General features: G+C 48.0%; 1 protein-coding gene and 1 long non-coding RNA gene across 6 annotated transcripts; one reads left to right on the top strand and one right to left on the bottom strand.

The window, feature by feature from the left end:
• Positions 1–239: 239 nt before the first annotated feature.
• On the bottom strand, positions 240–16710 carry LOC102463337 (tapasin-related protein-like). Of its 2 annotated transcripts, none has more exons than XM_075902442.1 (7): positions 16578–16703; positions 14517–14768; positions 7174–7449; positions 5779–6120; positions 5241–5570; positions 4460–4555; positions 240–3767 (listed from the first exon to the last, which is right to left on the bottom strand). In XM_075902442.1, the coding sequence occupies exons 1-7, from the start codon at positions 16624–16626 to the stop codon at positions 3727–3729; spliced, it is 1386 nt and encodes a 461-aa protein (XP_075758557.1). In that variant the 5' UTR covers positions 16627–16703; the 3' UTR covers positions 240–3726. The 2 variants fall into 2 exon arrangements, with proteins under 2 accessions (XP_075758557.1, XP_075758566.1); XM_075902451.1 differs by having other exon boundaries at positions 241–3767; positions 14517–14765; positions 16578–16710.
• Positions 16289–26532, top strand: LOC102462774 (uncharacterized). Of its 4 annotated transcripts, none has more exons than XR_012896668.1 (4): positions 16289–16311; positions 19304–19517; positions 25535–25621; positions 25870–26532. It is a non-coding gene; the product is annotated as an uncharacterized LOC102462774 (long non-coding RNA). The 4 variants fall into 4 exon arrangements; XR_001368874.3 differs by lacking the exon at positions 16289–16311 and adding an exon at positions 16891–17027 and having other exon boundaries at positions 19421–19517; XR_003091037.2 differs by lacking the exon at positions 16289–16311 and adding an exon at positions 16901–17027.
• Positions 26533–27717: the final 1185 nt, after the last annotated feature.

Raw genomic sequence — 27717 nt, 5'->3', positions numbered from 1 at the left:
ATTTCATATAAAGCATGATATGTGAGGTATGGGGGACAGGTTCTGATCTGCTCAAACCCACTGTTCCATCTAACTATGTATATCATTAATGGCTATGAAGTTATGAGAACTGTGTTGTATGACTGTCACTAAAACACACTGTGGGTTTGGAAAGGACCAAGATACTAGCTCCCCAAAGACAATGCCCTAGGGATAGCCAACACCTGCGGTGGGGGGGTATGGTACATCAACAGCTATTTTCCTGCCAGGGAGCTACAATGCACTTGCACAAGGCCACATCAGGGGAAATGCTCACTTGTCGGGTGACTAGCAGTGCCCACCAGACATGCCTGCACTTGTGTTCTCCAGGCACATGCTGGGACGAAGGTTACAAAACACCACATAATGACCCCACACGTCACCTTTTCCATCCCCAACCCCCAGCTGTGCTGCAAGCAACAAGGACAACTGAGAAGACTCAGTCTCAGACTCCAACGATGGAGATTGGCCCAAGTTTCAAGCGTGAAACCTGTGTTCTATGAACTGCAATATCCAGTGAGAACAATTGCTTAGGCTAGTTGTTGCCCAGTCTAATGGGCTGAGAGTTTAGACTGTGTGCTGGTATTTTATTTCTTTTGGTACCGACTCTGACTTTTTGCCTGTCTGTCTTGAAGTCAATAAACTTGTTTTACTGTTTATCTTTACCAGTGAGTTTATCTGAAGTTCTGAGGCTCCACCACTTAGCCCAGCTCTTAGTGATTTCCCTGGACAAGGAGAAACCTCTCTTCTGCTGCCTCTCGTCTTTCATTAGAATGCTGTCCTCACATCACGTGTAAAACTGATTGCTGCTCATCAGTGCTTTCAACTCTCAAAATCATGAAACAGAAACAAGAACTCTTAATTGAGTTTGCTCAACTCTCCCTTTCAACACTAAAGAGAAAATCAAATAAGACAAGAACATCTAACCCGACCCCTCTAACCTTCACTGGGCTGTGGCATCCCCAACCCCTGCTTAGTTAGTAGCTTTGAGTTTAGAGTGATCCCCTCAGTCAGGGCTCACCTAGACTATACTAAAGTGTCGAAAGAGCAAAAAACCCCATCTTCACTGCTTCTTTTTGAGCAAAAACCCCTTGTGCAAAAAGAAATGGCAGAAAATATGCTAATGATGTTGCAACTTCTGCAAATGAGTCCCTCATTAGCATATTTTCTGCAAGAAGAACTCGCAGTGAAGACGTAGCCATACTAAGGAACACATTTCAATAACCCTATGTTCAATATTAAATTGATCTGTACCACTCCAAACCAGCCAAAATTGCTCACTTTGGCAATCCAGCTCTAACTGCTGAGCACCTAGGCAAAGTAGGTGTGTGTATGTAAATATTTCCTGGTCCTGAAGCCCTTCCCTCATTTACTTTTGCTGAGTTTTCTCTCTGCTACTGTGAATTAAACAGCCACATGGGGATCATTACCTTTAATCCCAGTTTCTTTCCCAGGGGTTGCATTTCAAGGCAATAGTCCTTTACACGTGGAAGTTGGGAATGAAATACTTCTTTTTTACCTGAACACGTGTGCAAAAAGAGCCAAGAAGAGATCTGTATAACAAGCAGTGAACCTCTACTGTGATCTGTCACCTTGCAATTCCAACCTGGCACCCCTCCTAAGAGGTGGTGGCATAATGATACCTTCCAATTCAGCTGAGTTTGGCGTTAAAGTGGAAATGTGCTAGAAAAATAACCACGGGGTTTTATTCAGTGATTAAATTCAAACTAGCATGAAGTGCAGTGAACAGCATGTCTTGTATGAACCAGTTACAGAGTGAGCCCCACTCCCCCTTGCCCATTCCCTTCCCCACCCTGCACTTCCCAAACACAGCTTTTCAACAAGATACTAACAGGGACTATAACAGACTCTCCTCTTGAAGCATGTCTTCATATAAATAATTAAATATTCACTGGAGAAGAGAGGAGAAAAAGCAGGAGACTGACTCAGTAGCTCAGTGGTCAGGGCATTCCACTGAGATACGGGAGAGTCAGGTTCCCTGTTTCAAAACTATTTCATTTATATCAAGTGGAACAGCTTCAGCAGGGCAGACTAAGCCATAACCACCTCAGAATACTCAACAACTCAGTGGTTTGAGCATGCAGCTGGGATGTGAGACTTGATTTCAAGTCCCTGTTTCGGCTCTGGCAGAACAGGGGTAGAAATTTGGGCCTCTATACTGCAGAAGAGTGCTCAAGGCACCAGGCAAATAACGTTATTAGTTACATTATTGTAGCGCATAGGAGCTGTCGTTATTGGCCAGGACCCCATTGGCCAGGCATTGTACAAATGGAACAGAAAGACAGTTCCTGCCCCAAAGGGCTTACAGTCTAACCATATACCAAGAGACTTGTAAGGGAATATAAGGAAACAATGAGACAACAACGGTCAGGATGTTCAGCTTTCTAACCATTCTTTACACATTACAGGCATCTCAGCCAAGGAGAGTTTTGCAGAGGTATCTGCAGGTGGATGCTTTGTGGATGTTTACAGGCAGCTCCTCCCAAGTGTGCTGAACAGCATGGGAGAAAGTAGAGAGATGCTTGTCTGAAAACTGAACCTGTGGACAATGGAGACTGGCATCATGGGCATCAGCAATTCAATAGCAAATAGGTAGGGTGGGAAAGAAGGGACTAGAAGGTGAATAGAAGCAGCTTATATTTGACATGCTAGAGAAGGCAGAGCAGTGGAGGGGTTAAAGGAAAAGGATGCCTTGGGATGGCATACATGTACATATGCACATAGACACATACATCAAATTTCTGTTCTGCTTGCTCCTAGCTACCCTTTATTCAAGGCCCAAACTGAGAGGTGAGCTCTGAGCATGCCTCTGGGATCAGGCCGTGCAGGTGACAAAGGCAGAATATTGCATTGGCTGAGAATCCTCCTAGAGGTTATGCATGAGCCAGGGAACCGAGCAGCTCAGTGGCATCAGGAATGATTCTGTGTATGCCCACAGGCAGAAAAGTAGATTCTTAAGGGATTTTTCCAGCAAAAACGTAAGTGCCTATGAAACCTGAGCAGTAAATGGGTTAGTCACCAAGTGAAAGGAGCTTTGTGGATCTCAGGGATGATAGCAGCCTTCACCTATCTGAAGGGGGGTTCCAAAGAGGATGGAGAGAGGCTGTTCTCACTAGTGACAGATGGCAGAACAAGGAGTAATGGGCTTACGTTACAGTGGGGTAGGTCTAGGTTGGATATTAGGAAAAACTATGTCACTAGGCGGGTGGTGAAGCACTGGAATGGGTTCACTAGGGAGGTGGTGGAATCTCCATCCCTAGAGGCTTTAAAGTCCCAGCTTGACAAAGCCCTGGCTGGGATGATTTAGTTGTGTTGGTCCTTCGTTGAGCAGGGGGTTTTACGAGATGACACCCTAAAGGTCTCTTCCAACCCTAATCATTTATGATTGTATGACAGTGGTTCCTAAATGATGGACTTAGGCACCAATGCCAACATCTTTTTGAGGATCTAGTTCTGTGTACCTAAAAGTGTGAGAAGAAAAGTGTTACAGTGAGGTTACCCACAGGAAATGTGGGAGATGCCCACTTTTCTCTGATTCCACTTTTCCAGGGTCACAAGGGTCCTCCAATCCCTTCCTACAGAGCTGCAGGAGGGTCCTTGGCACAGGTAGTAGCTCCATAATGGAAGGTTTGCTTCTGAGTGGCGGAATCTCCACCTGTGGTGGAGTCCATCAGAGGGACTGTCCTTTTACCCTGAAGTCTGCAGGGATTTCTCCAATTTTGCATCAACTGAAAAGAAGGAAAAATACTGAGATTCCAGGAGACAAAAGTGATCAGATCCATGTTCTGCAGTTACTGGGTTGATGAGAAACAGAAGCTGTGGGAGGTCTAGGTTGGATATTAGGAAAAACTATTTCCCTAGGAGGGTGGTGAAGCACTGGAATGGGTTCCCTAGGGAGGGGCTGGAATCTCCATCCCTAGAGGTTTTTTGGTCCCAGCTTGACAAAGCCCTGGCTGGGATGATTTAGTTGGGATTGGTCCTGCTTTGGGCAGGGGGCTGGACTCAATGACCTCCTGAGGTCTCTTCCAGCCCTGGGATTCTATGAGTTTATGATTCCCCCACTTCCTCCCAGCAAGAGGCATGGTAAGAAGAAAAGCTGGAGCACTAACTCTGCAATGATCTGCCAACGACTCCAGTTCTAGCTTCTTCCTGGCAGGAGGCTCAATGGGAAGGAGATAAACGCACTAGCTACTCCAGTCTGGGCCTCAGGCTGCTGTAAGGAAGGCGCCAGGAGAGCTGGTTTTGAAGGAGCTTTCAGCTATTCTACTCTCTACAGGAAGCACTGTCATTAGTGTGGCAGGAATCCTGGCTGTAGCAGGTGCTCCCAGCTACTCCAGTCTCTGCCTCTCACAGATGGGCACTGTAGGGAGCAGGACAGGAGCTCTGGGTGTGGGAGGGCTGGAGTGCTCTACACACTTACCAGTTTTACTTCTCCTGAGCATGAGGCCAATGAGAGCAGCAAGGAAGATGAACGTAGCGATGAAGATGCCCACAAGTCCATTAGATATTTTTTGCTCTGTTGGAAAAAGAAGGGGAGTCAGTATCTGAACTGCATCTGAATCTGTTTCAGAGTTTAAAGTCCTCACACACATCACACGCAGCATAGGCTGGGACCCTATGGGAGGAGAGATGTGGAAGGTTCCAGGGGAAAGACTGGATTAGGGAGACGAGATAGTCCATAGGGCAGCATCAGGTCCCAACGGGGGGAGAAGTGTGTGGTTGGGGCGGGCAGTGTGTGCTTTCAGGCAGTTGGCTGCCCATTGGGTAGAACCATGGCACAGAGAGCAGGACCAGTGCTGAACTTCTACTGCAGAAGGCAAGGGGAGGGGCAAAAAAGACCATGTATTGTGAGGTTCCCAATAAGGACTCTGATGAGCAGGATTGGGGCCCAAGTGCTGATTTTTTGCTCCCCTGAAATCACTGTCCCCTTACCAGTGCAAGGTGCTGCATGATGCAGAGAACAAACTGCTTTAGGGGTGCAGTAAGAGCTGAGGAAGTGAGACTCAGAAGCCAGGGAGGAAAGAAGGAATGGGATATAAGGGCAGGCAAGGGAATTGGGAGAAATGGGAAGATGCTCAAACAGGAAGGGGCTATCGTACCTCCTAGTGAGGGGTGAAGAGCTGGAGCTAGGAGATCAGAGGACGAAGCAAAAGCTAAGAGGCCGAGGCAGTTCAGGGCACTCGCCCTCCTTTCCCACTTACCTGGTGCTCTGAGCTGGGCACTAGCTGTGATTTGCTCTTCGAGGGCGAGATGCGAGACATGGCAGCTGTAAATGGCAGGTCCCAGCTCTGTGGCGGTGTTGATACTCAGGTACGAATTGACGCTATACGTGCCATCCTGGGCTTGCCTATGGCTGGAGAAGTATGTGCTTGAGCCTGAGACAGGGTCCTTGCCCTTGTCATCAGGAGCCTGCCGCGTCCACGTCACTGACACATCCAGGGGGTAATAGCCAGAGATCTCGCAGGTCAGGGTGCTGACTCCATTCCCCTCACGAGACACCAGCTCTGGGAACAAACGGACCCTTGGGGGCTCTGGAGGGGAATAAACAGGAAATTAAATCCAGCCATTCATAAAGTGTGTTTGAGGGATGGAGTCGTACAGAGGAGTGCCTCACCCCACTGGGTGGGCCTGGGAAAGCGAGGAGGGGAGCAGAGTTACAGGGAACGGTCAGGTTCCAGTCAATGGGACCTGTCCCCCGACTGCCCTCTGACTAGTATCCATAAAGCACCAATTCCTCACCAACCAACTGCAGCTGGATGATGTTCTGGGCCTGGTGCTGCGGAGTGGACACCAAACAAATGTATGTCCCTTCATCCCCCACCCGCACGCCATGCAGCCGAAGCGATGCATCTCCAGACTCCAGCAGTTGCACCACATCCACCTGGGCCCCTGGCTGTTCTGCTTGTACTGTGTCCCCTGCCTGGTAGTGAAACACTCTCCGCCCACTGCCTCGGTGCTGTAGCCTCCACTCCAGCGAGGCCAGCGGAGAGCTGGGAGCCAAGGCAAAGCTGCAGTCCAGGCTGACGGAGCTGCCAAGTCGGGTACGCAAAGCAGGGGTGTGAGATGACAACTGGAATTCAACTAGAAACAAAGAGTAGAAGAAAGATAGAAAGTGTGTAAATCTGTGATCATGAAAGACTCCTTGGCAGCACATCAGGTCACAATAAGCTCCACCCACCGGCAGAAAGTATGCTGTGCACTTATTGGGTAGGCTGAATCGAAGGGTATGAACTGTGCATCCGTTGGGTTATGTCTACACTGTAGAGTTTTTATACAAAAACTCGCAGAGCGTCCACATGATTTTGCACAAGAAAAGTACAGTAGATGGTCAGAAGACAGGGCTTTTTGCACAAGAGTTATTCCTCTTTCTACGAGGAAGAAGCCTTTTTGCGCAAGAGCTCTTGTACAAAAAAGCGTGTGGATGGACAACAAGTTTCTTGCACAAGAAATCCCTATCGGAAAAAGCCCAGATGCACTGATGGAATGGCCATCAGAGCTTTCTTACGTAAGAGTATCCATGGCTGTGTGGACACTCTGTTTGGCAAAAGCACATGGCAGTGTGGACGTGCTCTTGCGCAAGAAACCTGCAGTGCAGACGTACCCCCAAGAAGAGCCCATCCTGCAGGCTGCAGAGCTATTAGCAGGATACAGGGAGTAAGTGCACATTGCTCTGCTTGCTACAACAAACTATTAGATGACTCAGCACTTGTCAGGGATCCCAGGGGTGTGGCAAATAATGGGGACAGTCAGTGAGAACAGGAGGGACAGAACTGGGGGCCAAGGGGCACAGAAGTGGAAGGGAGAGTGACCAACAGGGAACATCGGTGGCCCCGAATTTACATTTTGGAAATAACTGGAGGCCCACAGGGCCCCATGCATTTGAGCTTCCCTCCAGAAGGCAAGGATTATCTATCCTGCTATGTTCAGTCCCTGTACAAGTGAGGTATTCCTGGGATCTCTTGTTCCCCTAGCACTCCTTGGTGTGGAGATTTCAGCCCTGGGATCTCTTGCTCCCCTAGCACTCCTTGGTGTGGAGATTTCAGCCCTGGGGTGTCTGGCTCCCCTAGCACTCCTTGGTGTAGCAGGTGCATTCCAGAACTAAAGTCTTTTCATCTCATTCTTCACTCTGCTTACCTGTGGTCAGTACTGTGCCCTCATTGCTTACAGGGACCTTCAGCCTTGGGTGCAGCACAGCCACTCCCCCATCTTCCTCCCTGTCGCTTCTGACCTTCAGCACCAGGGCTATGCTGAGCCCACTGGACAGCTTCAGGGTCCCCATGAACCAGGAGGCCTGAGTGAGCGTCTCATCGGCCATGTGTAGGCTGTATGGAGAGATCTCACAGGTCACTTCCTCCCCAGCACAGTCTGCATGCAGCAGGGATTCCGCATAAGGGATGGGAACCAACGTTTCTGTAACGAGAAAAAGGAGCTAGGTAGTCTGATGAATGGAACAGGAAAAAGAGGATCAAGTTTCAGTAGGGCCCTAATTTGGAGAGACACCAACGGCTCTTTCACACCCAACGTAAAAAGTGGCAAACTCCAGCTGTACAAACAAAAGAGCCTTAAATGAAGCATTGGTCTCCCAGCTTGTTTGAAGAAATTCTTGTGGTGAATGAAGAAGCCATATGGTTTGTTGTTATGGATTTCTCAATTTACCTGTTACTTTTAACTTTTCAGCCAGAATGGACAATATGAAAGGCTATTGGGGGAAAACAGCAGGGAACAAAACAGTGGCAGACAGTAGCTTAAGGGAACAGTAGGGAGAGCTGTACATCGGAAAATACCTACCTGCCAACCATGCTAGCAAGGTTTATTCTTCCCACTCCTAAACCTGGGACCAAAGGGGATGCTGAAACATTAAAGGTTTCAGCCTTTAAAAAGAAGTGGGATTGAGGACGCAGCAACAGCTAGAGAGGAGGGTCTGCCAAAGAGAAACACAGGCTGCTGCAGGGGCTCTCACCAGCCCAGGAGTAGGGATTTTTGAGTTGTGTGGAACTTACCAAACACTTGCAAGGAAAAAATAAAATGCAGGTAAAAAGCCAATATAGAGGCCACTGTCATTGAATACTTGTCACTGCATGCTCTGTATCTTGGGTGAACAAATCATGTTTTGTTTTCTAGAAGTCTCTTTTGGATTACCTTTAATCCATCACTGTCACAGACCACAGAATAAAAAGAGCTGCTAGGTGGCAGTTTAACTGGCTAACAGGTTAAACATACTGTTTAACTGGTCAACTGATTAAATGGGAGGGGAGTGGGACAGCAGCTCCAGCGGCTGGAGTGGCGCCTACCACCGCAGACAGGGACTGCTCCAGCCTCGCCAGAGTATCCCGTCTGTGACAGGTCCCTTGTGGGAGCTGCTCCCACCCCCATCGGTTAACCTTAACCGGTAACCCTCACCTGTTAAGAATGAGGCTTACGGGTTAACCAATTAAACCAGGATGGGAAACCTTTTGTGGATTGGGGGCTGCTGACCTACAGAAAAATTAGTTGGGCAGGGGATAGAGGGGGTTCCCAAATACTGGGGGGGGGGGGGAAGCCCTGAGCTCTGGGGGCCGGATCCAGGCGAACTTGGGACTGCATCTGGCCCCTGAGCCTAAGGTTCCCCACCCCTGAGTTAAACCTTCACATCCCTAGTAGGTGCCAGAGGGGCCTGTTGTGTTAACATGTTTGGGAAACAGGACTATGGGGTCCTGCCCTTGGGAGAGGTGAAGAAAGCCAGGCTTCAAGTGAAGGATGCACTTGAGAGGACAGAAAGGGATTTAAAGCCCAGCTTGTCCTTTAACCTGAAAACTGTTCTATGCAGTTCTTGCCACCTGCCAATTCACTTACTGTTACTGAAGCACGTGCCAGTCTTTCTTGTTGCCCTGCACTCTCTGCACCTATACTCCAGTGGCAAAATACTGGAGTGTTTTTAACAATTTGTTAATACAGCTTCAACCTCCTTGGTTCAGCATCCTCGGGTCCTGACTGGTCCCGGATGAAGGATTTTGCCAGACCAGGAAAGGTCATTTCTGGGCCCATCCCTGTCACCGCCCCCCATCCCTAGCTATGGCCTTACAGCCAGCCTCCCTGCCAGCTTCCCCTGCTGCCGGCCCCTCCATACACAGGGCACCTGGTCCCACTGTGGCAGCCCTGCCACTGGCACACACAGCCACACTGCTGGGCTCCATCCCCACGGGGCAACTGCCCTGCTGGGATCCAGTTGCACCACTGGGGGAAAAGCCCTGCTTGGGGCTACCAGGCTCTTTGCTGCACTGCTGGGCAGCCCCACTACTGGGGTCCTGGCCCTGCCACCAGGTGGCTCCACGGTCAGGTTCCCGGCCCTCTGGGGCAGACGCGCTGCCTCCTGCTCCCGCCGGGCAGCTACAGTGCTTGGTGCTAGTGGGGCTGCCGGCTCCGCGCTGTGCTGCCGGGTGACTCCGCTGCCTCCCAGCCTCGCAGCAAGTTTTGCTGCTCGGCTCCAGCTCTGCTGCCCCTCCCTCTCTCAGCGTTAACACAGGGCAGCAGCCCTACTGCTTGGCTCCCGGTTTCACTGTCACAGGGCAGCCCTGCTACTGGGCTGTAGCCCCACTGCAGAGCTCCCAGCCACCAGCCCGCCACTGGGACTCTCTGGTCTTGGGACATCCCAGGATGCCGGACCAGGGATGCTGCTGGACAAAAGAGTCCCGGTTAAGAGAGGTTCAATCTATTGTGTAGACTGGCTTGGCTCTGGTGAAGAGGTTTTTGTGAGAATGTATTTCATTAAGGGCTCCCAGGCAGACAGGAGAACGTGGCTCAAACACTCCTTTAACGGCTTTGCTGGTATCGCCAACGTTTTCTTAAAGCTCTTGCTGAAATCAAACCATTGCATGAGGATTCCAGCTTCCATTAAAAAAGTAAGTTTCTACCACTCATGTCTGAGGAGCAAAACTTGAAAACATGACCTAGGTGCATTCTAAAAGCACAGAATCCAGACGGCCGATAAAAAATAACCTAACATTTATCCTTAGAAAATCTCATGATTTTTAAGTCAATCTCATGATTTGTTGAGACCTGATTCATGATTTTAACGCTGTATTGCAAATACTGCAACCATGTGAGAAAAGTTAAGAGACGATGCCAGAGCTATTAGCTCTGATAACTCTGCATTGATCCGCAGATCACATACAGAACTGTCATGACCAGTGGGAGCCCAAGCTTTCCAATACTCTGAGAAGCATCTTGGACAACAAAACACTTGTGGGGTTTAAAAGGACATTCCCTCAGAGTTACCAGAGAGAACCAGACTGAGACACACTCAAACCTGTGGTACCACTGGACAGGGGACAATGACTCTGAAGAAGCAAAATCTACCTAGGTCACCTTTATGGAATGATGGTAATTTAGATAAGACAGATGTACATGCAGGTTGTTATTTTAAAATCTTCCCTCCTTCCACCCCTGCTTTGTTTCAATGGCTAAGTAAAAACATTTTGTTTTAAAATATTTGATTATAGTATTGGCCACTACTTTGTTGGCTCCCAAGGGAAGAAAACACGGGTTCCCCAAACCCAACTGGAGCTGCACAATAATAAGCGATTGTCATACACTGGCCAGTGGTCCTAGGCCTGCTCCACGTATGGAAAAATGATAACATTCCATCCCAAACCAGGCAAGGACAAGAGGCTCAAGACCTGAATTGGGTTCTCTGAGAGACTAGAAAGGGGACTGAAAAGCAGGTAGTCCTGCAGCTGTGACACTCCCCTTCTTACACCCTTTCCTCTCCTTGCACGCCGGGTGAAGTGAAAGTTCTTCCACAAAAGAACTCCAACCTCAGCTGAAGGCAGCAGGTTCTGCCGCTTTGTGTCCAGGTGGGACAGGAGGGCAAGGGAACGTATACAGCAGGGGTTCTCAAATGTCTTTGCACCACAACTCCCTTCTAACAACAAAACTTACTACATGACCCTGGGGGGAGGGGTGAGGGGGACTGAAGCCTGATCCCACCTGAAATTCACTGCCCAGAGTGGGAGGGTCAAAGCCTGTAACCCTGAGTTCTACCACCCTGAACTGAAGCCCTTGGTCTTCAGCTTCAGTCCTGGGAGGGGCAGTTCAGGCTTTGGCCTGGGAAGAGGGGCTTGGGCTTCAGCCTCAGGCTCCAGCAAGTTTAACAGAAGCCCAGGTGACCCCATTAAAACAGGTTTACTAGACTGTCCAAATATATAACATGCAGCCAGTGTGAAAGGTGCACAGTGAGGAAGGCAGCTGCAGAGCCCGGTGAACAGGGTAATCAGTTCTGCTCCTGGTTTGAGGCATAGTCATTATGCTGCTAGGGTCACGTTTTTTAATTACATCATGACACACAATTTTTCCTCTGCGTATACCAACAGGTTTGAACTCAGAACTTTCTCCTCCACCACGCAGGCCCCTACCCGATGTCAATGGGCTGATGCCAAATGTCTCAGGCTCCCAGGGCTCAGGCTGCAGGATTGTTTAACTGCAGTGCAGACTTCCAGGCTTGAGCTGGAGCCTGGGCTCCAGGACACTGTGAGGCAGAAGGGTCATAGAGCCTGGGCTCCAGGCAATGCCCAAAAGTCTACATTGCACTTAAACAACCCTGCGGCACGAGTCCACAAGCCACTGGCAGCCACCAGTTATTAACTGCAGTATAGACATAAACAAGGAGTAGTGGTGGTAGGAGTATCTTGTGGGGCCTCCAGACCGGCCACTAGAGGATAGCGTGACACACTTTGCTAGTGGATTACAGGGCTGCTTGACTGACCGCATAGAGCTGTAGGTATCAGGATTTTGATTACTCTCTCCTCGTACATTCTCCCTGGTTAAACAACACAGCTGCACTCTCACTGCAAACCATGCTCAAATCCCCATCCATTTTTGCCACTTTCAGCTCCATCCTTAAACTCTCCCTTCTCTTGTCAATTCCTCTTTGCCATTAAAAATCTTGTTGGTTTTTTCGGCACAATTAGAAAAGTACGCCCCTCCCTTTCCCTTTGCTATCTCCCCCCCTTTCACTACCACTGCAGCTGAGATCTCTCTCTGTCGCTTTCCTCCTCTAACCATTCCCACAGTCTCACTTTCTCCCTTCCCTCATTCTCACTTTCTTCCTTTCTTATTCCTACTTGTTCTCCATCTCTCTCCTATCAACTCCACCATGAAGTGTCAGACTTCCATTCTCTCCTGTGAGTGTGTCTCTCTCCTTGTCTAAGGAGGAAGGAAGGTACCCATGTGGTTAAGGCAGTGATGGACTAGAGTTCAGGATTCCAGGGTTGCAGACTGCAAAACTGCCATGCAGCAGTTCCAGTTGGTGTCCCAGGGTGCAAATGCACACACAGGAATCAGGCCTGGATACACATTAACCTGCATGGGCAGGACCACCTGAGGTCCTACGCACCAAAACATCTGTCCCAAGATGCCTCACATCTAAACCCTGTCTTTAAAGTTGCCTTGTCATCCTGCTCTCTGCAAGTCCCAGTGCTCGCTACTCCACCTAGCAAAAGGTCTCACCCACCAATCAAAAAACCAGGCAGGCAGGCAGGCAGCAACCAATCGAAATATGATGTTGCCATGGCCAATCACTAGGCTCCAAGTTCATCCTCCTCTGCCAATTACAGACCTGGAGAAAGAATTTTTTCTGCCCAGTAACATAGAACGTGTGGCCAATCACAAAAATACACCAATGCATGTCACAGGGAGGCAGAGCCAGAGTGATGAAGTGGGGCGACTCAGCTGGAAAATGGCTGAGTAAAGTGTGCTGGGGCTGGGTTGGCCTGCTCTGCTTTCGCTTTGCTTTTGAGGCTTTTTGGCCCTAACAGGCTGCCGGTGGCCACCTGCCTTTTTGTCTCCCTGCACCAGTCCAGACAGCTCCCCTGCAGAACCCGGTAAGCACCCAGGATTTTCACCTCCTGGCCGGGAAGAAATCAGAAAGTACCGGACATTTTAGGTATCTGGTATTTTCTGAATGTTTTTACCAGACAGGAGGCGAAAATACCGGACTGTTCGGTTCAATACCGGACACCTGGCAACCCTAACCCCGGCTGCTGGTGCCTAGCCCTCCAGTAATTCCACAGGCCACCCGGGCCCCACCTCCAAAGCACAGGGCCCGGAGTGGCAGCTCAGATCTGTCTAATGCTGTCCTTGCCATAAGCCGTGGAGTTTGGGTGAGGAGAGTTAAGCTCAACCATTGCACGGAGAGGGATGAGGCTGGGATTGTGCCACAAATTATTGGCTGGATCTAGGACACCCTCACTGATCTGGAAGGCAAGCTGTAGGGCTGAAGAATGAACTTGCCATTTTAATAAATTATATCGACAAATGTGACATTATGTAACCTCATGAAATGCAGTCCAATTTTATTAATGGGTTTTGAATTAATTTGGTAATAACCTGTTAAGAATTGCCTTTGGAGAATCTGTTATTGTAACCTTTTTGGAACATTTTTTACATACTGTAACTGAAACCCCATTTTAACCATGTTGTAACTGAACATTTTAAACTGTGTACTGCCTTAACTCAGTGTAAAGTTAGGTGTGTGTTTATGTTACAAGTGCAAATGTGAGTGTCTGTACAGCAATCAATCCTTGAAGCCAGCCTGTCTGGAGACCAGCTGCCAGCACCACCTGTTGATGGCTGAAGACCACTGTGTGTGAGACCCACCTAAGAATGAGAGACAAAAGTCTCATCAAGAAAAGAAGATCATAGTCCCATCTACCGTTAACTGATGATGCATGGTCATACAGTGCTCTGGGGCAGCGGGACAGTACATGATCTATGGACTAAAACATACAAAAAGACGGGTACAAAACTACAAAAAGACGGGTACTTTCACCAACATTTAAAACATCCCTCCAATAAAACATTTTATCTCATTCATCTTATCCCTCTATTGTAAGTAAGCTGATAGAAACTGTTTGGCTGTGTCTACACTGCACCCCTTTTCCGGAAAAGGGATGCAGATGAGACAAGTTGGGATTGCAAATGAAGCAGGGGATTTAAATCTCCCCCACTTCATTTGTATAAACATGGCTGCCGCTTTTTTCCGGCTCGGGGCTTTGTTGGAGAAAAGCACCAGTCTAGACGGGGATCTTTCGGAAAATAAAGCCTTTTCCGAAAGGTCCCTTATTCCTGATTTTAAGAGGAATAAGGGACCTTTCGGAAAAGGCTTTATTTTTTGAAAAATCCCCATCTAGACTGGCGCTTTTTTCCGGCAAAGCCCCGAGCTGGAAAAAAGCAGCAGCCATGTTTATACAAATGAAGCGGGGAATATTTAAATCCCCTGCTTCATTTGCAATTCCGACTTCTCATCTGCATCCCTTTTCCGGAAAAGGGGTACAGTGTAGACACAGCTTTTCTGTTTACACAGAATCCTTTACTCCCTTGTCCATCACATGTCCTGTGCGCCCTTGCAGCAGAGCTCTGTGTTTTGAGTCTGTGCGGATTTCAGTTCACTCAAGGACAACTGGCTATCATGGCAATTCTGCTATCTCCAATTCCCCACTCACCTGAGACTTCAAAGATGATGGGAGAAGTGGAGTCAGCACTTGTCCCTGGAACCTCATAGTTGGTGACACTGTCCAAGCTTCCATCATCAGCAATGCTGACACCTCTCAGCACCAGGGTGGCAGGGTCTGAGGAGAATGATCCTGCAAAGGCACCTGGAAATCCTCCCACAGCTTCCTCTATATAATGACAGTCCAAGACCACATCCACAGAGCGTAACTGGAAGCCTGGGGCCGGCTCTCCTGGCAGCTCTGCTGAGAAGGAAAGGAACCAGCTGAGAAGTGGGGTGCACACACAAACACCTGCTGCTCCATCGGGATGAGACAAATAGCACTTAATCTTGCCCTCTGCTAGGGCAGCCCTATGGAAAAGGGGATGATCCATGTGAGCCCAGGGGCATGCTACTGTCATAGAATTCCCCTTCTTTCCTGGAACACATCCCTAGAACTACCTCTTCCCAGTTGTGGTATTATTTCCCCACCCCCAACCCCCTCCGCCATCATCCTTTTGGAAGATTCCAGGCATAGGCAGTGATGCCATGGCACCAGGAATATTCCTGACTTGGGGACAGACTCCACCAGAGTTCTGGGCCACTGACTGACATGGGCAGGACCACTTGGGGTAGCATGTACCAAAACATCTGTCCCAAGATGTTTCACATCTAACCTCTATTTTTCTCCTCAACCCCACCCCACTTGCTGTCCCTGTGTGCTCCACACCAGGTGCATGCCTGGCCACCTGGTGAGGAGCATAGGGTTGCCAGGTGTACAGTATTCTACCAGAAAGTCCGGATTTTGGGCCCTTTATCCAGTAAAAAAATTCAGAAAATACGGGACATATGCAATATCCGGTATTTTCTGGTTTTCCAGCTGGGCGCTCGATGGAAGCCTGGTGGGGCGGGGGAGTGGCTGGGAGGTGGGGCGCAATTGGCACTGGGAGCCTCTGGTTGCGTATGACACCTTGGGCAGGGGGAGAAGCCCCGTATGTGCTCCTGAGCGCTGGTCAAGCGCATGGTGGAGCCACAGCTGGACCCTTCGTGCTTTGCTGGGACCGTGCAGGCAGCACCCTGGGATTTGCATGTGCCCGGGTCAGTCCCGCTCCCCACCAGCCTATTTGCTCCCCAGTCCTGCTTCCTGCCAGCCGGCCGATCTCCCCCAGCCAGACCCGCTCCCACCGGCCACCCCCCGATATCACCCGGCCAGCCCTGTTGCCCCCAAGACTCCCCATCTCTGCTTCATGCCCCCCCCCCCCCGGCCAGCCCTGCTCCCCTCCCCCTGCGCCCCCGCTCAAGTGTGTCTGGTATTTTTTGAGACTACCTGGTAACCCTTGGAGCAGGAAGCTGCTCTAGCCCCACTGTGCTACCAGTGGTGGGGGCAAGGACCCCTGGTACATTTTAAATAGCTTGGGGGCAGCTGGCAGGACTGGAGGACGCATGGGCAGAGGAGCGCATGGGGTGGTGGGTGGGCAGGAGTGTGAGGAGACCCCCATCTCTCCAGGAGAAGATGCCAGAGGGGGATGTGTCTGTTCAGCATGGTGCCCCTCATCTCCCCCACCCAAACCCTCATTCACCCCACTCCTTTGAGAGCCCAAACCCTCTTCCCCATCCCCCTCCTGTCCCCAAACTCTCTCACTGCCTCCAGCCCCCAAAGTCCCTCCCAGAGCCTGACCCCAGCGCCCCTTCGTATACCCCCATCTTCCGCCCCAGGCAAAGCCTGCACCCAGGACCCAGCCTCCTCCCAGAGCCTGACCCCGCTGGCGGGAAGCAGCTCAAGCTGGGGCCGGATGCTCCCCCCGCTGGTGAGCGCAGAGCGGGGGGGGGGGGGGGCAGGGAAAGGGGGGGAGCGGCGGGACCTGGGGCGGAGGGGGGGTTGCTCCTCCCTTCTGGTCACGTGGCCATTGCCCCCCCCATATCCCGCCTCACCAATTGCCCCCCCCCCCCATCTCCCTGGCAGAGCGCTGGGCGGCGATTCTGGCTCCTGCTCCCGCAGCAAGGCCCGTCCCGCCCCGCGTCTGCCCTCGGCCCCCCCGGCTCCCGCAGCGGCACCTCCGCCCGCTCCGCTCACCAGCCCCCAGAGCCAGCGCGCCGCACGCGAGGAGGAGCCCGAGATGCATCGTGCCCCGGGGGCTCCCGGCAGACACGGAACCGTCCGGCGTCTGCGCCCGAAACACGCTGGGCAGGAGCCTGCGGCGCCCGGGCGGCCGCTTTCGCTTTCGCTCCGCGAGCGAGGCAGAGCGGGGAGCGTGAACGCTCCAGACCCGAGCCCGCGACAGGCAGCGCCCAGGGGCTGCCGGCTAAGCCCGGGCGGGAGGCTGGCTCGCTCTGAATGGCTTTGCCAGGAACACCCCTGTGTCAGCCTCTCCCAAAAGCCACTTTGTGCCGCGTCTTGTAGCTCCCCAAAACTCTCTGCAGCCCTTGGAATTTCCGTTCGGCCGAGCCCTCGCAAAACCTTACACTGGGCAGTACACTGACCATTGGGCTGCGGAATTAGTGCTCGAAAGCTGTGTCCTGTGAGGTATGTGCGCGCTCTTCAGCGCTGGGAGCTTAGGTCCAGAAACAACAAAAGTTTGTTCTCAGAAAATGGGGGGGAGGGTCCTAGATTTAGAAAGAGAAGGGGAAAAAGTCCGGCAACTCTACAGAAATGAGCGAGCAAGAGGCTGAGTATTTCTGATATATCACACGTTGGCTCTGTTTCTCTTTTTCATACAGATACCGCAAGAAAATGGCATTTTTATTAGGGAGGAGCTGTACAGAATTACAGTTGCATGGCTATGCTCAGTAGAAAGTGTCACCTTAACTTTTCTTTTCCTTGTGTTATGTTTGCTTTTCCGTGTTTGACTTTGAGGCATTTTTGTTTGGTTGGTTTCTGTTTTTCTTTTCTCCTTTGTGGATGTAAAGGGTTTTGTATGTGAATTTCCCTTGTTTTGGGACAAAGTGGGTGTAATGAAGGATGATTGAGATACATTTGTAGGATGGCTTTCTGTGCATGGCAAGCTGCTCTACAGGTAACTCCAAGTCATGGCCTCTTTCATACTGGAGCTGTGTCTCCCATGAGGGTCTGAATGAATGTAGTGCTTTACATTCTTCTTCTTTCCCCCCAAAAACTATCCAGTGGAATGGCCTTCCTTCCCAGTATTACTGCAAACTGTGAGTCTTAAGCATCCTGCATCTTTTCTGCATCTGTTATGTTACCTTCTTGGTAGCTCCTCTCCACAAATAGAACCCCTCTGGATCCATTCACCACCCTAAGCAGCCATGACACATGGCTTCAGAGGCAGATTGGCAGATGTTACACTCTTCTGTGGCAAGCTAATTTGAAAGAGAGAGGTTAGCTAGCATGTGACATCTATTAAGCTTTGGCCTCTCAGCTTTCCTTCCTTCGTGTCTCTCTGAATCCCTTCCCCTAACATCTTTGGACTTGCTAGAAAAAGTTTCAGAATTAAACCTCTCACATTGCTCTCCAAAAGCACCTAGGCTGCGTCTAGACTGGCAAGTTTTTCCTCAAAAGCTGCTGCTTTTGTGGAAAAACTTGCCAGCTGTCTACACTGGCCGCTTGAATTTCCGCAAGAACACTGACGATCTCATGTAAGATTGTTAGTGTTCTTGTGGAAATGCTATGCTGCTTCTGTTCGGGCAAAAGCCCTCTTGTGCAAATGCTTTTCCGCAAGAGGGCCAGTGTAGACAACGCGGTATTGTTTTGCGCAAAAAAGCCCCGATGGTGAAAATGGCAATCGGGGCTTTCTTGCGCAAAACCGTGTCTAGATTGGCACGAATGCTTTTCCGCAAAAAGTGCTTTTGCGGAAAAACGTCCGTGCCAATCTAGACACACTTTTCCGCAAATGCTTTTAACGGAAAAACTTTTCTGTTAAAAGCATTTGCGGAAAATCATGCCAGTCTAGACGTAGCCCTAGAGTCATGCTGAAATTATACTTTGTGTCCCAGAATTTCCTGCACCTCCAAAATAATGTCACATTTCCTTTAATACACTTTCAATTTCTGAATTCTGTCTATCCTTCTCAAATGAAACACATTCCTTCCTTCCTTCTTTGAACCCAATGCATGCCGCTGCTCCATGTCTCTCTGCATTCCCTTTACTTTTGAAAGTAGAGGAACATACCCTTTTCTCTCTGACCTCACACACTGTGGTCAAGTACAGACACATTCAAGAAAAGACAGAACAGTGCTCAAAAACATACTGTTATTTCTCCTGTGTAGTGAGTGGAGTTGCTATTACAGCACATGGGAAAGGACATTCCAGCCACCACTTCTAGTCCTACCATACCATTATCTCTGTAGTCTCTGAAATAGAAAACATTTTTAAATAAATATTCTCTTTAGCGCTGGCTCTCCCATTCAGTCCTCCTTGCCCCCAGCTCTGTACAGCTAACAGTAGCTGAGAGGGAAATGATCCAGTCGCTGTGAATAGATATTATATCTGTTGGCCAATGAAATAGTGTTCATTGTGCGGTCCTTCCTCTCTTGCACGTTCATCTTTTCTATGAAGTGCTTCCAGACAATTTGTTGTTTTTTAAGCTTATCTATGCAGAGTAACTCGGCTACCCCCTGAAGCATCTTTTCTGTGTACTTCATAGTGACTTTTCTGCACTCTACCTCCACAACCATGTATGTGAACTATTACTGAGACTGTGGTACTGTCTCTTTAAAATGGGTCTTATCATGTCCTCCCATTACCACTTTGTCAGGTTTCTCTGGCATGTAGGAGCCATCTTGTTATGTGTATTCATAAAAGAAAAACATGTACCTATGTAACTCTATGTTCCTGACATGCAGAGGCTGTAGCTCCCTCGCAAAGACGGACTCTTCCAGCTGCATGACTGCACTAGCAACAATGTAGGGCAGCAGAAGAGAGACTCCATTCTATAGGAAGTGGCTATTTTTTTTTGCCAGGATGCAGTGTAAATGGTACAAACTGCCACACGCAGACAAGACGCTGCAATCCACAGACCAGCCGAAACCAAACAGAAGGCACAGCATACGAAGACAAGTGAGTATGCAAAAGTGATGGCAAAAGTAAAGCAGTTAAACTAGAAAATTGTTTCTCTTTTTAAAAATCCTGAACAGGAAGGTCTGCAAGCCCACCCCACTTTTACCCTTTTGTAAATTTTGCTGAAAATTGAATGAGATGGGAATAAACCTTCCAGATTTATAAGAAAACCCCAGGAACAGATTTTAAGAGCACAAGGCATAAAAGTAGCTCTTTTACTGCACCTAGAGGGAGTGGAAGTTCTGCAAGTTTATAGCACTCTCCCAGCAGTCAGGTGAAAATGCTCCCACTTTTGATGAGATCTTAACAATGCTTAGGGATTTTGGTAACCCTAAGAAAAATGTTGTGTTTGAATGGTACCAGTTTTGTAGTGGTCTCACCTACACTTAGGGGAAGAACAGACAGAGCTGTTCAAGAGCTCAGGCAAAGAGCAAGAAATTGAGTGTTTGGAAATACTGAAAATGATTTTCTTAGCCCTTGACACCGAACACAGTACTGTATCTAACAGAAATCTTGAGGAAACCTGATTGGGCTTGCAGAAAGCACTTCATAGAATCATAGGACTGGAAGGGACCTCAAGAGGTCATCGAGTCCAGCCCCCCGCCCTCAAGGCAGGACCAAGCTCCACCTACACCATCCCTGACAGATGTCTATCTAACCTGTTCTTAAATATCTCCAGAGAGGGAGATTCCACCACCTCCCTTGGCAATTTATTCCAATATTTGACCACCCTGACAGTTAGGAATTTTTTCCTAATGTCCAATCTAAACCTCCCCTGCTGCACTTTAAGCCCATTACTCCTTGTCCTGTCCTCAGAAACCAAGAGGAACAAATTTTCTCCTTCCTCCTTGTGACACCCTTTTAGATATTTGAAAACCGCTATCATGTCCCCCCTTAATCTTCTTTTTTCCAAACTAAACAAGCCCAGTTCATGAAGCCTGGCTTCATAGGTCATGTTCTCTAAACCTTTAATCATTCTTGTCGCTCTTCTCTGTACCCTTTCCAATTTCTCCACATCTTTCTTGAAATGTGGCGCCCAGAACTGGACACAGTACTCCAGCTGAGGCCTAACTAGTGCAGAGTAGAGCGGCAGAATGACTTCACGAGTTTTGCTTACAACACACCTGTTGATACAACCTAGAATCATATTTGCTTTTTTTGCAACAGCATCACATTGTTGACTCATATTCAACTTGTGGTCCACTATGACCCCTAGATCCTTTTCCGCCATGCTCCTTCCTAGACAGTCGCTTCCCATCTTGTATGTATGGAACTGATTGTTCCTTCCTAAGTGGAGCACTTTGCATTTCTCTTTATTAAACCTCATCCTGTTTACCTCTGACCATTTCTCTAACTTGCTAAGGTCATTTTGAATTATGTCCCTATCCTCCAAAGAAGTCGCAACCCCACCCAGTTTGGTATCATCTGCAAACTTAATAAGCGTACTCTCTATCCCAATATCTACATCATTGATGAAGATATTGAATAGTACGGGTCCCAAAACAGACCCTTGAGGAACTCCACTTGTTATCCCTTTCCAGCAGGATTTAGAACCGTTAACAACCACTCTCTGACTACGGTTATCCAGCCAATTATGCACCCACCTTATCGTGGCCCTATCTAAGTTATATTTGCCTAGTTTATCAATAAGAATATCATGCGAGACCGTATCAAATGCCTTACTAAAGTCTAGGTATATGACATCCACCGCTTCTCCCTTATCCACAAGGCTCGTTATCTTATCAAAGATAAGATAACAGATAAGATAAGATAACTTGCAGAGCCTCACAAAGACACAAATAGAGTGTCATCTACTGTTGTCGGTGTCATACATTGACAAGTTTGCAGAGTCTGTTACACAAATGAATATTCAGGGCATCGTGGGTGGGGCCCAGCCACTATCGAGTTGGGGCAAAGCAGATACACCAACTGTTCACACGAAAACTGTACACACTGTTATATGACACACCTACCCATAGGCTGCCTGTCTTTGGAAAAACATGTCACAAATGTGGAAAATGTGTTCAATGTTCTATGTGCAGAATACACTTACCCAAAATGCAAAGCTGCAAATCTCTGTCACAACTAGAATGTGAACAATCTCTGTGTTATCACAGGGAAGGAGAATTCATATAGCTCACTCAGCAGAACCTTGGTATTCTATGCTGTGTGTAAGGAATGTCCTTATAAAGTTTTTCTTGATGTTGGGGATGTGACCCTTGAAGTTGAATGAATTCTTTCCTGATACCTAATGAGGAGCTGAGGAAAATGACTTTATGTAACCAAAGCTTCCAAAACTAATCTTGGCTGCATGCCTAGGTGATCAGTTTTGGCTGGTGTTGGATTGCAGATTGGGTGTAGGGGTGAGGAAAGATTGTTGTCTTTGTTGTGTGAGTGGTGGCAGCAGAACTGGGCTTGGCCTGCCCTGATTGAGAGGGGTCACCCTCAACTAAACTCCGCTCACTTAGCAGTAGGTAAGGGTGCCAAAGACTAGTGGAGGAGAGAGTTGGGGAGGCGCCTTGCCCAAAGAGTCTTAGACATCAGCCTGAACTTTTTAGTCTCTCTACTGAGTTCTGATGAAGTGAGTTTTACTCGTGAAAGCTCGTGATCATATATATATTTGTTAGTCTGTAAGGTGCAATAGGATGTTGTTTTTAAAGTTACAGACTAACATGGCTGCTTCTCTGAGACTTCATATTTCTTTTGTTCTTTTTGGTTGTTTCTTAGGCCGTTTTGTATTGTGTTTATTCCCTTTGTTTCTTGTGTTCCTCCTTTCTCTCTCATTCCTTCAACAATTGTGTTCCCCTCATTGTTTTGAAGGAATTTTTTCCCTAAGCGTCATCAGTAGGGTTGCCAGATGGTTTCAACAAAAATACCAGACACACTTGACATTACATCACAATCTACATTACATCTTAGTTAGAAAATACTGGACGTTTATATTTTCTCATAAATATTTTCTCAATTTGTTTCCTGAACAGAAAGCTCAAATATTGGACTGTCTGGTTCAAAACAGGACACCTGGCAACCCTACTCTTCAGACCAATGCTGCACTCAGAGGAGTCACTTTAGTTATTTAGCTTCAGCGTCTCCTAACTGTAGAGTGTCCTAGTGGCACACAAAGCAACCCTCCCCGCCCTCCACCACCACTCCCTCCGCTGCCTGTCCAGGGCAAGGTGTTTCACTCTACTTCAAGTTGTCTCTGTGATGCCAGCATCACTTCTAGTCATGCTGTTCAGAGAAATAGCTGTATTTCCAATTGACGTTTTTGCCATTTGCACCCTATTGTGCTCTTTTTGGTTTTCCTCTTTCCCAGGCAATGAAGCTTTTGGGGGGCATTAACAGCAATGGATTGTAGATTGTGTTGCCATTGCTGATACAATCGTTGTAGTATTTGAGTCCCAAGTGAATCTGGATCTGAATTTGATGATGTGAAAAATAGAAGATAGAGGCAGATTTGTCCAAAAGATATTTGAGAAACTGCCCCAGGGAGGGGAATGATTGGGATTTTTATTGTCAGGATTATTTTTCCTTTGTTGTAATGAAGACAATCCTGAGAAACAACATCCTCATACCCCACTAGGCATCTGGCTTCAATCTCTCTCTGCAGATACTGAATGCTTCCTGTACAGCAGCTTTGCAGCACAGTTTGACCTTCTCCTTTCACCCAGGTTATTTCCTACTGTTGCTACAGCTCCCTGAATGAGAAGAACCAGCCAACTGGGAAAGGGCAGGGGGAAGGTTTTTAAACAGGACTCCAGAGTAAAGCTACTGGAACAAAACTGTGGCACCCAAGGACTTCCCTGTTGCCACTTTGCTGAACTGCAAGGCCCCTCAGAACTGTACTGTGACTGAGCATAGCTCTTGGCTTCTCTTACCCCCAAAACCCATGCCTCGGTGACTGGAGCTAAAGGAGATTCTTCACTAGCTTTGAGCAATGCAGGGCCTAGGATACCCAACTCAACCTTTCTCATTCCATCCAACTATGCCTTGCAATGTATACATGTACTAGACAGCGGAGTACAGTGTCAGTGGTGGTTTATAATGGTGATGACTCCTGTTTGCTCCCTGCACCTCTTTAGCCACCTTGTTATGGTAGGGATGAATACAAATCACAATGTGCATGTGAACAATGAATCATTGCAAATCATTGCAGCAGCCATTGTCAGCACACTGGGGTTCTGTGTGGAGCCTGAGTCCCCTGAAGCACTTCTTCCTGCTAAGAAAGTTCCTGAGGCTGGGACCTCTCCCCAAATGAGATTTGGCCCCCAGATAACCAAGCCCAATAATTTTGGATCATTCCCCTATGCAATGGTCCTAGTCAGACACCTGGAACGTTAGCTCCCTCCCCCTGCACAGAAAACGCTTTCTGTCCCTAGGTATTTATAGTAATAGAGAGGTAGCCGTGTTAGTCTGATCTTGCTATTCCCTCCCTCCGCTCTCCCTCATCCCACCTTCTGTACTAAATCTGATTTGTCAGTTTAATAACGTGTTCACTTTTTTCATTGTATTCCTTTGGTGTATATGGTCATGCCAATTCTCTTCCAGAATATGATCTGAGGAAGTGGGTCTGGACCATGAAAACTCATCACCTATTAAACCATCTTGTTACTCTTTAAAGTGCTACATCGTTTTTCCTTTTGTTTTAGGTATTTATAGAGCACCCAGCAGCATAGAAACCAGGCACTGTGTTAATACACCTCTCCTGGCGTGTCCCTCCAAGGGGCCCCTCACTACCCTCCTTCTCTCCTCCATGTAATTAAGTAATCACAACAGAACAGGTAAATCAGAGAGGACTTTGCAGGCTATTTGTGCTGTGGAGCAGAATGTATCTTTGTGTTTCCTCCTCATTCGTGTCCCAGACTGATCCAGCCTCTCTCATTTCAGTTGTGCTTGAAAGCACAATTGCTCTAGCAGGGGCATGGCCATTGTTGATGGCAAGGTGCTTTCAGGCTTCATCCCTCTCAGATCATCCTTACAGAAGGTAAGGGACGGGAGTGATGTGAACAAGCTACTCCATGGGCAGAGAAGGCAATGAGCTGTCATACCCTGGGCTGGATATGAGGAGGGGCCTGGCCAGCCAGCCACTGTTCTGAGTCATGTGGGCATTCTCTAGAGCAGGGCTGGGGAACCTTTTTTGTGTCAGGTGCTGCTGACCCACAGAAAAATCAGATTGGGGCCACACACAAGTGAAAAGAAAAAAACCCTCACTTGTGTCCCCCAACTAAGGAAAAAGACACTCCGGACGTTCACCTTACACAACAGAGCCTAGGGGAGCCCAACCTAGTAGATTTTGTGTGCTCCAACCCCACGGTGGGGCAGCAGGGTGGCTGGAGCGCCAGCACAGGCGTTCCAATGCTAGAGGGGACCCATGCCTCAGGCCAGATCCAGGCAAGCTGGGGCTGCATTTGTCCCCAGGGCTGAAGTTCCCCACTCCTGTTCTAGAATCCACCTGGCTTGGACAAAGTTCCATCTCCTTCATTAGGTAAAATCAGAAACCAGTATTCCTCTAATCTTTTCATCCATGTGTGGAATAAATTTTATTTGCACCAAGCAATGCATGAATGTGCACCACCAGTAGAAACAAATATCTAGCTATGATTGCTCTGCTAATCAGCTGGGTGGCATTTGAATCTCTCCAAAGCAGCTATACAGGTACACAGCTTGCAGGGAACACTGCTAGTGAGCCACTTAATGAAACAAACGTACCAAAGTTTTGTGTGGATTTCCTGACAAACTGCTGCAGGCTAGTTTAGCTGTGCATGTACGCATGTGTACACAGACATACACACACCAGATTTTACAGGTATGAGTTTGAAAATGTGCCCTCGGAGATTATTTCGCAGTTCCCACTTGACCACTAGATGGCACTGTGGTTCCACAAGACTAGAACTACTACTAGGCCCACCAGTTAAGAAAGAGGTAGATAATAATGGGCTTTTCTGCAGGATCTGAGATGCCTCTTATGTTTATTGCTTATTAATAATCGAACCTCTTTCCCATTTTCTTGTTTAAAGCTTCAGCATGATTGTGTGCTGATGAAGGTGGAAAAAAACCAAGAACAATTGTGTCCTCTTCTAGATGGAGAACATAAATTCAGAGAGGTATTTTTTTTTTACTGATGTTATATATGTATACAAGCTTTAAAAAGCTGCCTTGTGAAATTGTTTAGTCTCAGGGCAAAAACTTGTAAGAAGATAACTTTAAAGAAATTGATTAGGTGAACAGTGTGATGATACCATGGAAAGTGGGAGCCCCATGTGTTTGGAACCCAGCTCAGTAGGTCTTTGTTGGACAGAAATTGATATTAAAAGAAAATATCTAATGCCTGCCTTTGTCCTCCCGTTATCAGGTCTCACAGAAGAATATCACTTTCTCCTTCTCAGTTAAGCAAGAATTTCCTGTGTCCAACATCATATGAGCGTCAGTAGTGATCTAAAATTACCATAGAAGATACAGGACGCCTGGCTGAGATCCCTGTTTATTTATGTATCTGGGTCATTGTTAGGGTTTTTGCTGTTGGTCCGTTACCACAATTGACAGAGGCCTTCTCCCAGTTTGTGTTAGATATTAGACCCATGTTGTACCCAGATGGGACCAAAGGTAGCTCTGCTTTGGGAAGGGATCCAAAATGGGGAGATTTCAAGGGAGTTTCACCAAATATTTAGTAACACTGAACATGTCAGATTCTTCTCATGAGTTTATAGATCAGCCCTGAAGACAGATCATTCTCAACCCAGGGGATAGTAAAAACCCCTGCATCTTTCCACTGAGGAGGCAAGAGATCAGAATGTTATATCCTGAATGGAAGATCATAGGCTAGCTTGTATTACAGTTGGAATGATTTTGGGTGAGTTCTTGCTCTCGCATGCCAAGGAAAATACAGGCCCTAGAATGCATGTTATGATTTTATGCGCAACTTTGTTATCAGTATTGCTCCTTTTTATCACTCGAGCCTCTGTTTTTTGTTAAAGAAAACCTTTCTCAGTAAATAAATCTCTGTGTCATGTGTAAAGCAGAGCTGGTTCGTGGTAAGCTCTGCTGAATAGCTCTTTGGAAGTGGCAGCTCTGGAGCACCAGGGAGCCAGTGTCCAGTGGATCAGGGCTCAAAACTGCAGGTGGATGCTTGGAGGGCTTGGATTGGAGTCAGTGTTCCCTCTAAGCTGCTCGCCTGCGTGGCCGCCCATAGAGCACTCTCCACTCACTTTTTTGCTGGACCTGAAGGTGAGAGGTAGCAGCAGTGGCAATAGTGAGCTGCTGGGGCCACGTGACAGCAAGTGGCTGCCTTGCCCCCAGTTTGCTTCATTGAATGTGGTGTTTGGGGTTCTTTTCCAGATGAGCATGTCTTGCTGAGTGCAGCACAGTCCGTGGTCTTACTTTACACTCTGGAACCAGCTACAAGTCTGCAGAAAATGGGCTCATCAAGTGGGGATTTTCAAAAGCAACTTAAGGACATACATGCTATTGAGAATCAGGGGGATGTGCTTCTGGGGCACTTTTGAAAATCCCACTCAGCTGAACGTGACTCTAGAACCAGAATTTTTGCAGATTCAGGATTTGAAATTTCACATAGTGTTGATGCTCCAAAAACAAAAAAGACATTTAAGAGAGTTTCGTAAAAAAGTGAAATTTGTGGGCATGACATTGCCTAAAACACAGTGAAAATGTCTGTGCTTAATTCTACCGTGACATTTTCATCAGTTTCATGCACCAACAGTGCTTTGTCGAGCAGGCAACAAAAGGAAGAGGGATTAAGTGTGGATTTTTCCCTCTTAGCACAACCAAAATTCTCATTAAAGACAATGGGGCACATTCTGATCTCTCTCACGCCAGCATAAATCAAGAGTCACTGCTATGAAGTCTATAGTTACTCCAGTGAAGGAGATAGGGTAAGGGGGGGGTCTTCATGGGGCAAAACAGGTTGATGTTTCAATGGTACCACATGTAATTCATAGAACCTCCATTTCAGGACTGGCCTCTTGTCATCCTGTAGAGAGAAACATTTTTGGGGGCAAAAACTAGGCTTCCCCTGCCCCAGATTTCTCCTTTTCATTGCTGTGACAGAGAGTTCCATCCGTCAGGCTCATAGGGATTAAAAACTGTGATGTTACCCTCTACTGGTATTGGTGGAAGTGTTTGAAATAAAATACAGACTGGACACTAAAAAAAGTGGGTCTGAGCATATTCTGGAGAATCAGAG

The sequence above is a fragment of the Pelodiscus sinensis genome, chromosome 1, assembly GCF_049634645.1.
Source record: "Pelodiscus sinensis isolate JC-2024 chromosome 1, ASM4963464v1, whole genome shotgun sequence".
NCBI classification, from domain to species: domain Eukaryota; kingdom Metazoa; phylum Chordata; order Testudines; family Trionychidae; genus Pelodiscus; species Pelodiscus sinensis.
Note: the sequence above shows the minus strand (reverse complement) of the source record. Positions and strands in the feature narration are given on the sequence as shown.

Excerpts from the sequence above, each read along its gene's own strand:
- LOC102463337 (XM_075902442.1), bottom strand. The coding sequence starts at position 16,626 with ATGCATCTCGGGCTCCTCCTCGCGTGCGGCGCGCTGGCTCTGGGGGCT. Across the intron at positions 7,450-14,516 it reads CATCATCTTTGAAGTCTCAG|AAACGTTGGTTCCCATCCCT; the intron begins GTGAGTGGGGAA and ends TTCTCGTTACAG. Across the intron at positions 5,571-5,778 it reads CATCCAGCTGCAGTTGGTTG|AGCCCCCAAGGGTCCGTTTG; the intron begins GTGAGGAATTGG and ends ATTCCCCTCCAG.